Source organism: Ambystoma mexicanum, chromosome 7q (genome assembly GCF_040938575.1).
Source record: "Ambystoma mexicanum isolate Mex_15411 chromosome 7q, UKY_AmexF1_1, whole genome shotgun sequence".
Lineage (NCBI taxonomy): Eukaryota > Metazoa > Chordata > Amphibia > Caudata > Ambystomatidae > Ambystoma > Ambystoma mexicanum.
This window is the reverse complement of record NC_090941.1, coordinates 839,383,903-839,401,155: the sequence shown is the minus strand read 5'-3', so window position 1 is coordinate 839,401,155 and position 17,253 is coordinate 839,383,903. Positions and strand designations below refer to the sequence as shown.

Genomic DNA, 17,253 nt, shown 5'->3' with positions numbered 1-17,253 from the left:
GGCTCACTGTCCTCATAAATGGAGGTTAGTAATAATCCTTTCTAGGTAAAGGAATATAAGTTTTATCTGGTGAGAGCTTCAAAGGTTTCAAACAAACATTTTGAACCCGACGCTCGAGGAGTCCATTGAAAATAAAGTGGTTTTCGACTTCGAATGCACCACAGATTTCGATGGCATGGATGGTGTCGAGGGCGCAGCCGGCTTCGAGGGCACAGCTGGAATCGAGGGGGTGGTGTCGATGACCTCGACTTATTCTTCGACTTGCTTGCGGCTCGAAGGATCTTTCAATGATTCCTCATCGTGTCAAGGCCTCAACGGCTCTTGAAGTGGATCTGGCCTTCGTCCCGGGCTTAAGGGCGCGCAGGATTTGGCTCAAGCCCTTTCCTTACCGGCTTTAGAAGGCAGAGTAGGAGCATGGCTTGTCGAGGGATTTTATTTTTCAACATTTCTAACCTGAATGCTTACCATTTGGCAGGAGTGGAGGCCTTTGTCGGAACAAGATCTAACTCTCTCAGGAGAGGAGTCAGACGAAGTCAAAGTAGGCGATTATGGTGCCTCTTCGACTTCCTCAATAACGACTAGTGGTGGGAGCCAATCTTTGACCTGGACCTTTTCACCTTCTTCCTTCGAGGAGAGTTGCCTCTCGCATCGTCGGAAGAAGGTTTCTTTGATGGGGTAGTCGATGGGGATTTCATGGGGGTTCTACCTACCAGCAATTTCCCCTTTCGCTCCTTCAGAGCTTTTCCAGTAATTGATTGGCATGTCGAGCAGGCTGAAGTCTTGTGCTCCACACCGAGACACCAGAAGCATACTCGATGCGGATCGGTTATCGACATCTTGGAACCGCAATCCTGACACTTTAAACCCGGTCTTCGGGGTGGTTGTGTCGAAGATGAAGAGGTTTTCCTCGCGCATGCATAAATATACATTCAATGACATCCTCGAGGCAGAGGCCCTCTAAGGACATCGAGTCGGCTGCATCGACGCACAGCGCCCTCTGCCACAAAAAAAAAAAAGTAGCTGAAGCTGGATATTGAATATCAAAGATGAGGAATATGTGGAAGGACACATTCATTCGAAGTGTAAATATTATACATAAAGCAAAGAGGCCACAAAGAGAGGTATCCTGGTTGCGCGATGTGTGGTGGGTAGATCGTGTGGTCCGAGAATTGCACCTAGAGCAGTGAACCTTGAACTGTGAGAACCAAAAGACATTGTGGAATAAAACCAAGCAGGGGCACTGCCAGTGAATGGATGAGGCAATCCAGGAATATGGTCAAGCTGACTAAGTTGGGTTAAACCTTTTGCTTACACCTGCTGTTTTGGGGCAAAGTTTCAAGACCATTTTTTGTTGAACTATACTGCTTGGAACAGAGCCCCGAAGACTTTTTTGGAACTTTCTTGAACTTGGGGGAATGGGAGCTGAAAAAGAAGCTGATCGCTGGAAGCAGCTCAGAACTTTGTGTTGATCACTATTTCCTTTGATTATTGACATCCCTACACACAGTTTAGCTTTAGTTGTGAGGGCAAGTATAGGCTTTGGACACAGACATGTTCTCGGGAGGATAACTCAGGGGGCAACGCTCTCGCCTTGAAAGCAAGGCGACGCGAAGCAACACAGGTTCGATCACCGGTTCCGCACTTAGAAATCTCTGGGTATTAAGTGCGTTCTAAATAACCAATTACAATAAATAACCAATTACAAGTTGAACTCTGACTCAAACCTTCCTTAGTTTCGCCACGGTAGGAAAATCCCACCTTAGTGTAGGGAAACCTAGGCCTTCTACCATCCTAATATTTACCCTTAAGTTTGTTTGTGTCTTGCTTCATGATGCCTTCAACACATGGAAAATAGGAAAAGGAACTGGGGGCAACTATTGAACAAGAAGACTGGGATCACATCTGCGGAAGAGCATAGAGGGCCAAATGCAGTACAATAACAGAAACATGGTACAACATTTTATTAGATGATATCTCACCCCTCAGAGAATAAGATATCTCCCCTTGCCTCTCCCCTCTGCTGGAGATAAGGGGCACATGTGTAGGAATTGTCGCCAATACCAAATCTTTTCGAAATAGGTTTTGGTGCATATTAAAGATTTATCAGGGAAACAACTACCCATAGACCCAGTAGTGGCGATTCTGGGAAATGTGTCGGTTGATACATATGCTATGAAGAGTCCGACGACGACATTGATCACCCACATGTTGAACGCAGCTCATTTAACACTGCCTCATTTCTGGAAAACAGAAGGGAGCGGGGGGATTTGATTATATGTTAGTGGTGGGTCAAAGCGTGGGGGGCCTGGCAATGGAAAATATAATATCCGTTAAGGAAGCTTCATGGCGTCTGTTACAGTGTGTTCTCAGGTCCAGGAACATGTTAGAGAGAGAGTGAGCAGTACTATAATATGTCAAGCAAAATGAAGAACTTCACAATCTATTGACAAGCGGGGTATTGTTGACTGAGGAGAACTGGCAAACGTTAAGAGAAAGAAGAGAAGTGAAGCCATGGGGAAAATACATGTTTGCCTATGCCAATTATAGTATAGACCGAATGTCGACAATTTATGCTATAGTTTTTGGTATTTTTATTATTTTACTGCTAAGCTGCTTATATGTGGTTGGTTAAGAGTTGCTGGTCTGCGTACAAGGTTCTGAGATTTTGGTGGGCACCTACACATCTACCAGTGGTAAAGAAAATATGCTTATTAAAGAAGGTGTGTAAAAGAATTTGAAAAAATTAAAACAAAAAAGAATCATTACCATTTTTAAATAGCTGGCCCTCACTACAACACTTACAACACTACAACACTGTCAATAAAAGTGAAATCAAGGGTGCAACTTGTTTAAGGCATCAGTTGATCAAGTGTGAAGAGCATCACTATGCATTTCCAGTTGATGCAATGATACCCGGGAGAAAGAGTCTTCTTAAGAAATAAATCTCTGACTTCACAGTGATACAAAAAAGAAAATGCAACAAAGATGGTTCAGTATGTACAGATAACTTTAAAATAAATCCCAAAAAACAATGGTCTTTTGGATTGGGAGCATAAACATCTTTAGAATGCCTTCAACTATCCCTCCGTAAAGACCTCCCCTCTCGAGCCCCGTCGCGCCTCTACTTGCAACTCCCTCAGGGTTAGTAGTTTTGCCAAGAAACGAGCTGGGGCTAGATCTCCGTCTTCGGCTGGGGCCTCGCTTTGGAACAGCCTCCCGGCCACCTTGAAACTTGAGGAAAACCATCTCTGGTTCCGCAAGCATCTCAAGACCTTCCTCTTTACCTCTGCCTTTATCCCCCACCTCCCCTGTTGATCCGTTTCCTCTTCTTGTCATCATGCACCTGGCCAACCTTTGTCATTCGGGCCCAGGTACCTGCTCGCCCTGCCACCCTCCTGCACTGCTTCCAGGCCACCCTCTGCACTAGGGCTCTGTATCTTTAACACATACAGCCCCCCTCCCACATTCCTTCTGCACTTATCAGATATACCTTATATGACTAACTTTCACCTGCCACTTTCTGGCTGCACTAGTGTTAGGGAGAAGTCTCAAAAATGGCCAATTCCTCCCACCTTAGAGCCCTCCAGCTCTTTTGCTACACTTTAAACTTTGGACTTTCCAATTCAATATGTTTTCTGTGTGGTTTCTTTTTGGTTATGGAGTCTAGCCAACTCCATAGCCATCATCTTTTACAATTGTGTCACAAAACACCTTCAGTGCAGTGCAACATGGAAGTCTACCAGATTTTCCCAAGGTTTAAATACCTTATATGGGATCAACTGTTTCCCAGAGCAGTAAAGTGAAATTTACTTTACTTAGCATTGTACTTGGTAGACCAACCACACCCTATTTTACAATTGAGTGCTGGAGGGGTTACTTAGTATCCCCTGTGGCTAAATGCTCATGTAAAGATTTTTACGATACCCTTTCCTCAATGGACTGGCTGGTGGCAGTGGATTAGTTTTGAACTACCTTGGTTTGCATTTACCATGACCGTTCGCAACTCCGGCAAAGTAGCCATGGAAGCCATCTTTTTCAAAATGTCGTACAGCCATCTTTGCTAAAATGATGCCCGGTCTACTTATTTCACCAGGTCCTTCTAGAGAGTTTCTCTGTGCGCCATACCAGGTATGGTCGCTTTGTTCATTTAGTCTTTGGCACGGTTTCCGAGAGTAACACGCCTCTGGCGCCCGAGTGTCTGGGGTAGGCAGGAAGTGAGGGAGGTGCCCGAAACGCCCTGTGCTTAGTCTCCTAGGAGACTCAAATGCACTTTGTGGTGATTGGCTGGCTGACTGTCCGGCAAGGACAGCCACCATGCTGGGTGAGTGACAGCTAGGCTGGAATGAATGGGAGAGAACTGAATCAAAGACGAGACTTTTGGCTTGGAAGGCAGAGTCGACCACTGGACAAAGGAAACAAAAGAGCTTGAAGAGGACACCTGCTGCAACTCCTGGACCGTTTTATCCGGTGAAGCCCTTCTGCAGTGACTACTTGCCAAGTTCGTATTGACAGAGAAGCGCCTGCAAGAACAACTTCTCCCTTTGAGGTGGTGGGACCAATCAACTCTAAGGTAAGCCACCTGGACACCCATCTAGGAGCTGGTTGAATTTCCTCAGAGTTGCTGCAGGAAACCGTATAGCCAGGGAGAGGGACACCAGATTGTGTGCGTTACTTTTAAGCTGGCCTAAAGCTTTTGGAAGATCCTCCAGACTCCCACGAAGCAGGACTGACCAAGCCTGAGCCCCTCAGCAAAGTAGAGAAGCAAGGAAAGTCCGCCTTGACAGCCAGGAACCGTGCTTATTGTCATTTGCTGTACTGCAAGGAGCTGAAACGCGAAACAGCCACAAAGTGAAGTTTGCCGGTTGCCAGTTTTGACAGTCCCAATGCAGGAGTCCCCCAACGTCCTCCCACTTGTCCCCACGACTGAGGCCCAGGAACAGTGACATCTGCAGAAATTCACAGGAACAGAAGTCATCAGCGGCATCTTTTCTTCTTTACCAAGGTACTGTAAAACAAATCTAAGAGAACTTGACTCTTACACTGCTTGTAACTTCCACAACACTCGGGTCTAATCAGCTTGTGGCCCTACATTTGATTGTTATTTTCACCAAAGAATCCTAGGAACTTGTGCAAATATTTTTCCGTGCTGCATCCTATACAAAGACGTTTGCCTATTGAATTGGGCTTAGCCCATTGAATTGAATGACTCTTCTAACGGATATCTGAAAGTAATGGCGCTGCTTATGAATATTTGTAACTTATTATGTTCTAATAACCTTTGTCTTTTACCAACTTTTTAAGAGTGTTCTGAATGCCAACAGTAAGATGTTAATGTCCTCAGCACCCTTGCCATTGAAGTCACCTGTAGGTGTAGGTTGTGTCTGAGGGCCATCCCAAAAGGGTCTTCTCTGATTCAGAAACTCAGAGTGTACAGTATTGAAGTATATTTGTATGTTACTAGTATATTGCTCCCTTCTAAAGAAGGCTTTATAACTGACAGATAAATTAATAATTGTTTATGCAAGAAACCTTGAGTGTAAGAGTTTATTTGAATACCTGTAACTGTGAATCTGTGTGCAACTCCACTACAGCTCACATTTCCCCTCTTGAGATAAGCCTGGCTGCTCAACACGCTACCAAAACTCTGTAGTACAAACGTATACCAAAGGCTGGGTTGCCTATACCTGTAGTCATAGTCATTTGTAGTGTTCCCAGAGGGTACTGCATTCAAACTTTGCCCAACTACCATGGTTTATCGCCCTTATTCATTATTTTATATTTATTTCTGTTTTTCTCTGCTCTGCACTTCCCCTCCCCCCCACCATGCACCTTGCCCTTTTCCTTGCGCTTTCTTAAATATCACTGGGCACAGATCGCCGTTTTCTTTTTTGTTCTCCCTTGTTCCCCTCCCTTTTTTCCTGGTCGCGCTCTAAAACACTAGTGTACGAGCGCAATATAAATAAAATATCATTTCATTATACTGCAGAAATACATTAAAACTGATGTAAGACATGCGCCACATCTTACCTTTTACACCATATCAAGCACGAAGAAAGTTACTTACATCTGTGAGCGGATCATCAGCATCAAGGTTGGCTGCAGGAATCTGATCAAGGCGAGGCTTTTTAGACACAGATGAGGATGTTGTATGCTCTGGAACAAAAAGGAGTCTTTTTTATATTACATGAAGTGAAGGTTTATATTAAACAAGCATTGGCATACGCAATAGGTCGGCCAGGCTCAGAAGATCCAATAGCGACAACATATGCTGGGTGTTAGGGCGATTTATCATTTTCATGCTTCATCCCCTCTCCTAGAGAGACCCGTAGCACTCTTTGCTGGACTTCTGGAACAGTTTCTTTCAATTTTTGAAAGAGTGGAGCCTTTTTCCACTCATTCATTTTTGTGGGCCCTTCTTTTCCAACTCTATTCTTTGTATTCCACTTGTACTACGGAGTCTGTCTGCTTTATATCTCTTAAAGGCATCTGTGTTTTACTACTGCAGCACACAACTCATTGGGCAGTGTTGCTGTTTTTAAGATTCTATATCCTCAAGCAACTACAGGTCTTAAGGTACCTCTCCCAAAGCTCTATAGTCTGAGAGATTGGCACACACCACATTCAATGGAGTGAGTGTGAGTGTGAGTGTGTGTCCCCCCCAATACAAGGGGACTTGCCACCCATTTCAAGTGCATCACTGTGGAAAGACCGAATCCGTCCAGCTCTTTAGATCCGACCCAACTCGCCCAGACCTGACCACCCCCCTCCCCCTCAGAGTGTGGGATTGCATGACGCAAAGAAGATTGACCGGTGTTGGGGAGAATTCTCAGACATGTGCTCATTCCCCTCTAATTTAGAGGCCCCCAGCAACTTTGCTGGATTTTGGAACTTCATTTTTAACCTGGAGAGAGAGACCCTTTTTTTCCCTCTTCCTCTTCACCCCCACCCCCACCCCCACCCCACATGTATTTAAATGGAATTTTGACACTGTTTCCTTTTGGTTGTGGGGACTGACAAACTCAGGCATCATCTTTTACATTGTGTCACACAGCACCTTCAGTGCAGTGGCACAGGGAAGTCTTTCAGATTTCCCAAAGGTTTAAATACCTTCTCTTGGATAAACAAACTACTGTTTCCAAGAGCAATTAAGTGAAATTTACTTTACACTTAACTTTCTAGACCCAGCACACACCATCTTACGATAGCATGCTGGAGTGGTTACTTAGTGTACCCTGTGTCTAGCTTCTCATGTAACAATTTCATGTTACCCTTTCCCTGAATGAATGGCTGGTGCAGTGGTTTACTTTTAACTACTGTGGTGTGCTTTTACCCAAGGGTGCCATTTTGGCCCTGGTCTCTTTCTCTCCCCCCCCCCCATTTCTTTGTGGAAAGGTCCTTCTTGAGATTTACTCTGCGCGCCAAACCAGGTTTGGTCCCTTTGTTCATTTTGTCTTTGGCGGGATTCACGAGTGAAGCCCGCCTCAGACTCCAGGGTGTCTGGCGGGGGCAGGAAGCGAGGGAGGTGTCCGAAACTCCCTGTGCTTAGTCTCCTAGGAGACAGAAATGCACTCTTAGGTGATAGGCCGGCTGGGACAGCCACCTTGCTGGGTGACTGGGAGAAACCTGCATAAAAAGTGAGGCTTTTTGGCTTGGAAGGCATAGTCGACCACTAGAGGAAGGAATCCAAAGAAGAACTTGGAAGAGACACCTGCTGCAACTCCTGAACCTTTGGTTTGCCCTGTTAAGCCCTGCTGCTGTGCTGAAGCTACAAATTTGTTGTGACTAGAGAAGCCCTGTAAGGACGACTTCTCCCCTTGAGTTGGTAGAACCAATCAACTCCAGTGTGCAGTAGGACCCCCAGCCAGCCCAGAGAGCTGGGGGTGCCCCAACAGCACTTTAAAATGAGTAGCAGCACCCTCGAGATGGATGGGGATGCGATTAATACTCTCGCATGAAATCAATGACAACTCAATAGTTTGGCAAAGGGAGTCTGTTTAATGACAAAAAACAGGGAGTTTATCAATATCAGCAATCGCTCGATTTTCCTTCTCGCTTCAACTCCAACTAATTTCATAAAAAACATCATTTATACTAAAAATTCGTCATCACTGACGTGTAAAGCTTAAATCTGGCATGCAATTCAATTGGTTCTAGGAAGGTAACTTTAATATAGGTGCTATATGTCTATTTGGTAATGAAGTGAAGGGACTGGATAAACAGTGTCAGGTGGGGCATCTAAGCCCTTCCTTCAAAATGGCTACTGTACACTTCACTAAAAGTACCACCTCTCATTGGTTCTATTAACTATAGGACCCTAGATAACTTGTTCCACTATGATTGGGTTAGCATCAACCCCACTCATACTTTTCCACTAGCTTAGCGTGCAGAATAGCCAGCCAGGTGCAGGGAGTTTGTCTGAACCACCAGCCTTCCTCCAATTATTGTAACAATCAATCACTTCAGTGGTCGCGTGTCAATTATTTCTTTGTATTTTGGCTTCGAGAGGGCATCTTGGTCTGAAAAAGTTAAGGTGCCTGGACATGGCACAAGTCCATACGTAGGTGTGAAAGTTTCATCCCTTCTGCTTGCTCGGACACATGATTTCGACACCGTGAAATAGTCTTATTCTTCATGCAAGGTGTGTATTTGATTTAATTCAGCCAGCCATCTGCAGCTTATCTTGACCTTTCAGAATAGGATACTCGGTTCTTCTTCTTCATTAATTGTATCCACTGTGGGTCTATTTCAGCCGATATGACCTTGGCTTCTTGGCATGACTTGCCTTTGTCTGAGTTTGTTTTTAATTCTTGATTTGCTTGCTGCGAGGCTCTCCTCTTGAAACCTTTAATAACCTTCGGTTGATTCTGCTCTTGTGCATAGTAGAAGTATACTTGTATAAAGTGCTCCTCTTGAGGTAGATATGTATAGGTGGCGCTTGCCACAATCTATCTTACTAGTAAGCTTTAAGCAAGCCTCATGAATTCTTGCTTCTTGCGGTTCCTTGCAGATCTACACCTTTAAACTGGCTTAACATCCTCATCACACTCATGGCATAAGTTTCTAAGATTTGACATCACTTATTTCACTTTAGATCTGGGATGTCACATCCATGGCGTTTCATCTCTTTTCATCATTCACAGGTCGTCATATCTTCTTTATGCGAGTCAGTCTGGGTTCTTGTGACGTCACCATTCGTCTTCTTTTAGTATCTTCAGGTATTGTATTTTGACAATCATTATGTCTCACTTGTCGATATGGTTTTCTCAATGGGTACCTCACTTTCCACGTTTTCTTAGGTGTCAGTAATTCAATAGGTGCTGTCAGTCTGATGGGTACTGGACAGAGCCCCACTGCGGCTCTCTGCTGGTTTATTTGATCATCATACGTCACATATTTCAGCGTGAACGTTCCTGGTACTTCAATATGGGCGGTTGGAGTGCGAATCATGCTTGGGACCTCCTCTACAAAAGGTAAGCCACCTGGACATCCTCTCGAAGCTGGTTGCATTTCCACTGCAGTTGCTGCTGGAACCAAAGAGTCAGGGAGAGGAACACCAGTTCGTGTGCGTTGATTTTAAGTTGGCCAAGAGCTCCAGGAAGATCCTCCGGACTCCCAGGAAGCAGGTCTGGCCGAGCCTGAGCCACCTCAACAGAGTGCTGGACCCCAGATGCAAGGAAAGCCCATCTCAATAGGCAAGAGTCCGCGTTGGTGCTATTGGCTGAGACGCGAGGAGCTGAAACCACAAAGTGCCACTGAATAGAAGTTGGTCCTTTTGTGTCGCCGACATCCCGTTGCAAGAGTCCTCCAGACGCCCTCCCTCATGTCCCCACGAATGAGGCCCAGTAACACACGATCTGTAGAGATGCACAGGAACACAAGCCAGCCAAACCCCTTTTCTTTTAACCAAAGGTACTGTAACTTACCTCTTGTTGTGTAACCTCACTTGTTCTCATTGGAGACTTGTCTTGGTTCCTTCTGTAGAGTTGCTAACAGCTTCTTTACCTCACAAGCCCAATCAGCTTGTTGCCCTACTTTCTGGCTCACTCACAAGAGTTAGATAAAATCCAATAGTCCAATAATCTTTTCTACAAAGACTTCTAAAATATTGTGCAAGACTTTTACCTACATGCAAGAACTGCTTGAGCTCACCTTGACTTTTGTCCAATTAACTTTGGCCTGGCCTTGCTCCTTGAATATCTCTTCTTCCCTCTAACTCTGTGTTTAGCCCTCCTTCCAGGAAGGGGTTAACTTACTTTGTATTGGGGGTTACCAAAAACCTGCTTCAGAATATTGGTAAGATCTCTTATTTTATTCTAATAATCTGTTTCTTTGAGGGTGCAGCAAGTATGTGTGTGCCATCCCAAATGGGTATTTGCCGATTTAGGGAAACTAGTGTATTTTGGAGTGTATGTTACTATTATACTGCCCCTTCTGAAGAAGGCTTACTCAAACTGACTGTTAAATAAATAATTGTTTAAATCAAGAAACCTTGTGTGTAAGAGTTTGTCACTGTGAATCTCTGCGACTCCCCTACAGCTCACATTGACCCCTCTTGAAATGAGTCTGGCTGCTCAACATGCTACCAACCTGTGTAGTACAGACTTATACCAAAGGTTGGGTTCCTATTGCCGGGTGGTCAGGGTTGTTGTAGTGCACCCAAAGTGTACTGCATACAATCTTGCCTAACAACCGGTAAACCGCAGAGTGAACGAAGACGTTGCTGAAAGTCGTGCTACAGGTCCTCCCTCGAGACTGCCGAGACACCGTCCATTGTCCTGCCTTTCATCATCAGACCAAGGATCAGGCGGTCAGGTCCAGAGCTGCCACATCACGGAGAAGCCAATACGAACACTTTCTTCAAACCGAAGGTACTGTGTGTGGGGAAAAGGGTATTGCTTACCTGATTTCAAGCAGTCGCTCCAGAGCATTGTGCACGCAGAAGTGTCCAGGCAACTCTCCCTCTGACCCAAGCCGCTGCTTATGTCCGCCTTTTTCCACTCATTCGTACTTGTGGGCTCTGTCTTTTGGAACTCTATTCTTTGTATTCTACCTGTACTATAGAGTCTGTCTGCTCCATAACTCATAAAGGCATCTGTGTTTTACTACTGCGGCCCACAGCTGCTTATGGGCAGTGTTGCAAGGGTCCTCCTTTAAGATTATGTTTTTACATCCTCAAGTAACTAGAGTTCTTAAGGATAGAGATACTTAGTATCTCTCCCAAAACTTTATAGACCTATTAGCACACACCACCTTCAGTGGAGAGCCAAAGGGATACTTCATATCCCCTTCTCTCTGCTCCTGTGACTTTTTAGTCACATATACTATCACCTAGTTGGTGGCAGTGGACATGTTCTACCCACTATTGTGTATTTTTTATACCAGAGGCTATTCCCATAGCCTCGGTAGTCCACAATAGGGGCACCCAAGTACCAACTTGGGCGGGGGGGGGGGGGAGGGTGGAGTGTTAGGTGGGGTTTCTGAAGGTCAGGTAGTAACTGGAGGGGCTTTGTGTGATAGACCCAGTAACAGATTAAATGCCCCCACACCCTCTTATGGCAGCGGACCAAAGGAATAGGGGCACGTTAGGGTATTATTCAGGGCGTTGGGGGCCAATTGAGACCTGGTTCTTTCTCCACCAAGAAGACCAGGAATATACTTTCTTCTTGGCAGTCCACAGAGGCTATTCCAGGGTTGACATGATTTTGATATCTGCTACACTAGTGCCCAAGCTATTAACGGTTGATATTGGAATAAAGGGTTTCTCAGTTCACTCCCTGGTCATAGAGAATATTGGCACATACTCCTCCAGTATTGAATACAAACGTGTGGTGCGGTGCCTGAACGAGCTAGTACTGAATGATCTTGCATTTCTGACAAACGTGAGGTGCTACAGAACTATTTTAGGGAGAATGAGGTGGGGGCTGGGAAGGTGGATTGGAGATTACTATGGATGCAAGTAAAGTGGTAATTAGGGGAGAATTTATTGGGAAATTGGCGCCCGAGATCCGAGGAAAGTTTTGAGGCTAGACCTTGAAGAATTAGTCCAAGAAGAGGAACACAAGCAGAAGGTGGCCATCAATGCTATGAGAGCCCCAAATAGAGCACGCTCCCAACTCAAAACTCCTTTGGCAGGAACCAGTAGGTATATCCGCCTAGGCTCCAGAGTGTCTGGGCAGGCAGGAAGTGGGGAGAGGAGTCTTCCACCCTCCTGTCCTTTGTGTGCCAGAGTGCATGAATAGGTCCAGGTCCCACAGGGGTGTGTGGCTGTCTTGACTGGACAGGCAAACGCCCCTTTCTGTAGAATGCTGAGCAACATTGCAGAGGAGTGTGTGCTGGAACTGTATAAAAGGCGAGGCTTCTGGAGTGTAAAGCAAGCCGACCACAGGAAAAATAAGTAACCGAAGAAGACGATCAGGGACGCCTGGAACCCTTTGCAAGACAGTGAAGCGGCCACTGCTGTCCTGACCCCATTTTCTATGTGACAGAGGAGCTTCGAAGAGGACTCCTCCTTCACTTTGGCTGGTGGGACCAACCAGTCCCAAGACGAACATGGAAACAAGCCATCTCCCGAGGCGCTTCCAGAGCTACAGAACCCCAATACCAGGAGACCTGCTGCCCATTTTGAGTGCATTGTCGTGGAAAGACCAAATCCGTCCAGATCTTTGGTGAACCCGTAAGGCGATATAAAGAGATCCGATCGAACTCACCCAGACCCTCTCACCAGGGTGTGGGACTGCAGGAAGCGAAGAAGATTGACCGGGCGATCTGTGTGCTTTGTTGGTGCGGCTGAGAAGTTCTTTCAAGTTTTTCTTTGGATTCCTTCGTCCAGTGGTCGACTGCCTTCCAAGCCAAAAAGCTTAGTCTTTTATGCAGGTTTCTCCCATTAATTCCAGCCTAGTTACAGTCACCCAGCATGGTGGCTGTCCTTGCCGGACAGCCAGCCGGCCAATCACCTAAGAGTGCATTCCTGTCTCCTATGAGACTAAGTACAGGGAGTTTCAGGCACCTCCCTCGCTTCCTGCCCCCGCAAGACACCCTGGAGCCAGAGGCAGGCTTCACGCGTTAATACTGCCAAAGACAAAACGAACAAAGGGACCAAACCTGGTTTGGCACGCAGAGTACATCTCAAGAAGGACCTTTCCACAAAGAAATGGCAAAAAAGAAGACCAGGGCCATTTTGACAAAAATGGCACCCTTGGGTGCTTTAATGTAGCTGCAAACCCAGCCCACGGTAAAAACACACCATGGTAGTTCAAAGTAAACCACTGCCACCAGCCATTCATCGAGGAAAGGGTAACATAAAAATGTTACATGAGAACCTCAAGGGGATACTAAGTAACCCCTACAGCCCCCTATTTTAAGATAGTGTGTACTAAGTGAAGTCAATTTCACTTTACTGCTCTTGGAAAAAGTAATTTATCCAAGAGAAAGTATTTTAACATTTGGGAAATCTGAAGACTTCCCTGTGCCACTGCACTGAAGGTGCTGTGTGACACAATTTTAAACATTAAAATACATGAGAGAGTGGGGAAAAAGGGTCTCACTCTCTCCAAAATCCAGCAAAGTTGTTGGGGGTCTCTAAGGTAGACAGGAATTAGCACATTTGTGAGAATTCTCCCTAACAGGGTGCATGTCAGAATTTTTCAAAGCAATGGGGGAATTTAAAATAGCAACCTGGAACGTTAGAGGCCTCAACAGTTACATTAAACGTTATCGGGTTATGACTTACCCAAGGCGTCAGAAAATGGTTATCGCACTCTTGCAAGAAACGCACCTCATAAGAGAGAGAGAGACAGACGGCTCTAGCTCAAAAATAAAGAGGCACAACGCTGGGTTCGCCGTATTCGGCTTATGCGAGGGGCGTAATAATTTGGGTGGCACTGTCGGTTCCTTTGAAAGTGATTGATACGTTCCAGGAGTAAGAGGGCAGGATGCTTGCACTACGGGGCCGGAGAATTTTGTATTCTAAATAAACACATATGCACCAAACCAAGACACTGCAGTTTATTTTTGCACGTTATATCTGCTAAGAAGTCCATACAGAGATGACACATTGGTATGTGGAGGGGTCTTTAATTGTACGCTTAACCCTACACTAGAAAGATCGGATGACAAATTCACGCACCCGGGCCCCTCCGCCAAAGCCCTGTGCACAGTATTGCAAGCATTTAAACTCTTGGATATATGGCAGACTCTACACTCGCAGGCCCCACCCACAGGCCGGCGAAAACTCGCATTATCCCGCTCCCCATGCTCTACACACGAGATTAGATTATATTTTTATAGGAGAGGACACCCTAGGTGAATCGAGAGGGCGGAATATAAAAGCACAGGTACTGTCGGCTCATGCCCCGCTGGTGGTCACATAGCGAGTCCCCTTCTGCCCCCCCCCCCTGAGAGCGTGAATCCCGACATGGAGACTTAGGAGTGAGCCTCTGGTGGACGAAGTATTCTGGGAACAGTTAAGGGAAGGGGTGCAGGATGACAAATACAGGAAGTGTGGCGTCAGCGGGAACGTTATGGGAAGCCTTCAAGGTGGTGATCAGAGGGACTGCAATCGCCAAAGCGAATGGGGTTCAGGCCGCAATAGAGAATGACTTAAGCAAGGCAGAATCAAAATTAGAGGCCATAAACGATCAGAATGACCCATCCAGCGAGAGCGCCCAAGCGGCTATTGCCCTATGGCATGAATGTTTAGCACACTGGGATAGATTAGGAAAGCTGAGCTACAGAAAATATGTGGAACAGCAGCACACCGGAGGAGACAAACCAAGACGCTTGCTAGCTTGGTTATACAAAAGTGAAACTGAGCGGAGTGCTATTTGGGCAATTTTTATAAGAAATTATACGAAGAGACGTCAGATACCCATGAGTCAGAGATAGAGGAAGCTTTGGCATTCCGAAGCTAGACGCAGAAGCCGTCGACAAGCTGGAAGACCCCATAACTAAAGAAGAGCTCGAGCACACTATCAGAGGGTTGCCGTCAGGTAAGGCTCCAGGGGCAGACGGGCTACCAAGTGAGTTCTACAAAGAATTTGTGGCAGAAATTACTCCCTTGTTGTTGGCTATGCTTAATGAATAATTAGATAAACGCATTCTGCCGCTGACATTGAGAGAGTCAATTATAGTCCCCTTACTGAAGCCTGACAAACCTGATAGCGAATGTGGTTCTACAGACCACTTTCACTACTCAATCAAGATGGGAAAATACTGACGGCTCTGATGGCTAATAGGTTGAAACCGGAGATTCACAAACTTATACATCCAGATCAGTCAGGTTATGTCCCAAATAGGGATGTCACTTGTAATCTGAGACGATTGCCCCATGTCATTGACCAGACCCAAGAGAGCACCCAGTTTATGGCAGTAGCCTCGCTGGATGCGGTCAAAGCGTTTGACTCGGTCAGATGGCCATGGCTACTAGCGGCGTTAAAGTTTATGGCATGGGCCCCACATATATTAAATGGGTTAAGTTACTGTACAGTGACCCAGTGGCGAGAGTCAAAACAGGCGCCACGATATTGCAACAATGGAAGTTAAGCAAAGGGATGAGACAGAGACGTCCTTGGTCCCCTATGTTATTTATACAAGCCTATAGCCGCTGGCGAATTATTTACGGAAAGAATACCACATGGCAGGTATCAGCATATGGGGTAGTACACATTTGGTCTCCCTATATGCAGATTATATGCTTCTTTGCCTACAAGACCAGAGACTACCCTAGAACACATACTAGAAGTGTTTGGGCACTATGCGGTCCTGTCTGGGATTACGATAAATTCACAGAAGTCATGTTTATTTCCTCCTTGCAGGGTATAGGAGTAGACGCAGAGTGCGATACCAGAGTTACTGATCAAATGGGAAATTGACACATTTAGATACTTGGGTGTAGACATCTTCCATGACCCTAAGGTAGAACATGTGCAGAACCCGTCGAGGACGGTAAATAAAATAGAGGACTCCATGAAATTCTGGGCCAAGCTGCTGCTTTCATGGATGGCAGGGCTGTGCTGTTGAAAATGGTGGTGCTTCAGAGGCTGCTGCATTACTTTACAAATGTTCCATATAACATACCCACAGCCTTCTTCAGGACACTGAACGCCACCTGCCGGAGCTTCCTTTGGCCTAACTCGAGATGTAGACTGTCGCTAGTGAAATTACAGATGCCATACGAACAGGGAGGGATTAAAGTGCCAGGTTTTGAGGGGTATTTTGTGGCGTACCAACTACAGTTTACCACATACTGGCCATCAGACGAGCAAACCCAAGACACAGTTATTACAACCGGCATGCACCGCATTCTTCTTGAAAGAGATGGTGTGGACCACGACACTGCGTGACCCCAAGCCCCCTCTGTTGCGGAGGCTAGGCAAGACTATGTGGCAAAGGGTCTGCCGCTTACTAGGCAAAGAATCGCCCTACTCACCTCAGATCCCATTGGTGACACTAAAAAGCAAAGTCGTACAATTTAGGCTAAAGGGGGTGGCGACACTAGGCAATATATTGAGAGAAGGATGACCGATAATCTTTAACGGGGTCATTTCGGAGTCTGGAGAACGGGAAGGGCAGCACATAACCCACACGCCTCACTTCCCCATAGTATAAAAACAAAGTGGCCAGGGCCGGGGAGAATATTGGTAGAAGATGTAACCATAGAAACATTCTAAGACATTTCTGAAGGGGGGCATACAGTATCACGATTATATGAGGTACTGACATCGAAGCCCGAGGATAATCTTATACAAATAAGGTAGAGCTGGGAGAAAGATTTGCAAGATCAGCTGTCAGATGTAGCTTGGAACAGGACCATGGGGTATCACAAGAAAGTGTCCAGAAATGCGAAATTGCAGCTGATCCAATTATATGTTACTCACAGAGCATATTTAACTCTGCAGAAAATTGCAAAATTTTGTAATGCAAGGGAACAAGCCTGCCAGAAATGTGGCCTGATCAATAGAGACATGAAGTGCATGTTTTGGGTCTGTGCGGAAATACGCAGATATTGGGAGGGAGTTGCCCAGGCTTTAACCAGGGTAGGCTTGCTGCCAGATTCGATTACGCCCAAGGCGTGCTTGCTAGGAATTTTTCCGAGATCAAAACATACGAGACATGTGAGTAAATTGAGTGCCCCGGCATACAACTTGGTGAAGCGTAGCATAGCAATGGGGTGGAAGGCAAAGAAAGGCCCAACGGTGGAGGGGTGGTTGAGGAACCTCCAGAAATGGTTGTTGGCAGGAAGCTCCTCGTAGAGGC

General features: G+C 45.9%; 1 protein-coding gene across 2 annotated transcripts in view; it reads right to left on the bottom strand.

Annotated features, from left to right (window-relative positions):
- The window catches only part of CWC15 (CWC15 spliceosome associated protein homolog), a 126,550-nt gene that overhangs the window by 95,643 nt on the left and 13,654 nt on the right, over positions 1 to 17,253 (bottom strand). For both annotated transcript variants that reach the window (XM_069639234.1, XM_069639235.1), the window contains one exon: positions 6,065 to 6,153. In XM_069639234.1, the coding sequence (XP_069495335.1) occupies positions 6,065 to 6,153 (89 nt within the window). The remainder of the gene's footprint in view (positions 1 to 6,064; positions 6,154 to 17,253) is intronic.